Here is a 1118-nt window from a genome sequence, read left to right as displayed (position 1 = left end):
GCCCTGGGCAGGGGGAGTGGCACCACAGCCCCACCACCCCCCAGCCGTACCACACAGCCACACACATGTGCACACGGCTGGGCGCCGCCCCCAACACAGGAGGGTCTCTCACAGGCAGGTGCCAAGGCCTGCGCCAACTTTGAAGGCTGTGTGCCACACAGTCAGGCGGCGCTGGTGGTGGGCTTTGGGCAGGGCATCTCACCCCCAGCACTGCAGCTGCCCTCGGGGCAGGCCCGGGCCCAGCTCCTTCCACACCGGGCCCTTTGGAAACAAGGAGCGAGGTCTCCTCTGCCCTGGGAGCACAGCACCCGCTGCCAGCAGGGCCGGAGCTGCCCCATGGCGGTGCCCCAGGATCCAAGCTGCCCCCTGTGTGTGCCAAGGGGGCAGCTCAGACGGCCACGTGCAGCACTGCCATGCCAAGGCCATGGCCTGGGCCTGTCCCAGCTCCACGTGCAGAGCGTAGAGGCCGGCCCCCTCCCTGCCCCTGGGCTTCCCCTCCCTGCTTCCCCCCAGCCGCCCCGCTCTGCACAGCAGCCCCTGAAGCAGGTCTCGGGGCTCCGCCTCCCCCGGGGCTGGCACCCTGAGGAGCCCGCCCCCGCCTTAGCCGCAGCCCCGGGACGCCCGGCGGAACAGGCCCCGCTCGCAGCCTCTGCTGCCACCTGGCGGCCGCCCGGCGCCCTGCGAGCAAGGCTGGGCCCTTCCCTGCTGCTGCCCCCACAGGCCGAGGCGTTGGGCCCCCGGCTCTGCGGCAGGCCTTCCCCGGGAGGAGCCAGGCGCGGGGCAGAACTGCTGGAGGGGGAGAACGCGCGGATGATAGTTGTTTGTCCCAAAGCAGCTCCCGTTGCCCAGCGCGCAGCGTGCGAGCGGGGGAGGGAGGGGCCGGACTCCCCGCGCATGCGCAGAGGGGCGCTCTGCCAGCGAGGCCCGCCTGGCTCTAGGCAGCTGTGCTCCAAGATGGCGGCGCCCAGCGCGGGGGACGAGCCGGGCGGCGGGGGTAGCTTCGGGCCGTGGCTGTCGGGGCGGCTGGAGGCGCTGGGGCTGGACCGGGCCGTGTACGGCGCCTACATCGAGGGGCTGCTGCGGGAGGAGGAGAGCGACTAGGAGCGGCTGGACGCGCT

General features: G+C 73.1%; 1 protein-coding gene across 1 annotated transcript in view; it reads left to right on the top strand.

The window, feature by feature from the left end:
- Nucleotides 1-873: 873 nt before the first annotated feature.
- The window catches only part of CCDC43 (coiled-coil domain containing 43), a 14621-nt gene continuing 14376 nt past the window's right edge, over nucleotides 874-1118 (top strand). Inside the window, 1 exon segment of the mRNA XM_025196708.1 lies at nucleotides 874-1115. Coding sequence (XP_025052493.1) covers nucleotides 895-1115 — 221 coding nt within the window. The 5' untranslated portion in view covers nucleotides 874-894.

The sequence above is a fragment of the Alligator sinensis genome, unplaced genomic scaffold (assembly GCF_000455745.1).
Source record: "Alligator sinensis unplaced genomic scaffold, ASM45574v1 scaffold755_2, whole genome shotgun sequence".
NCBI lineage: Eukaryota > Metazoa > Chordata > Crocodylia > Alligatoridae > Alligator > Alligator sinensis.
The sequence above is the reverse complement of the archived record's forward strand: the minus strand, read 5'-3'. Positions and strand labels throughout refer to the sequence as shown.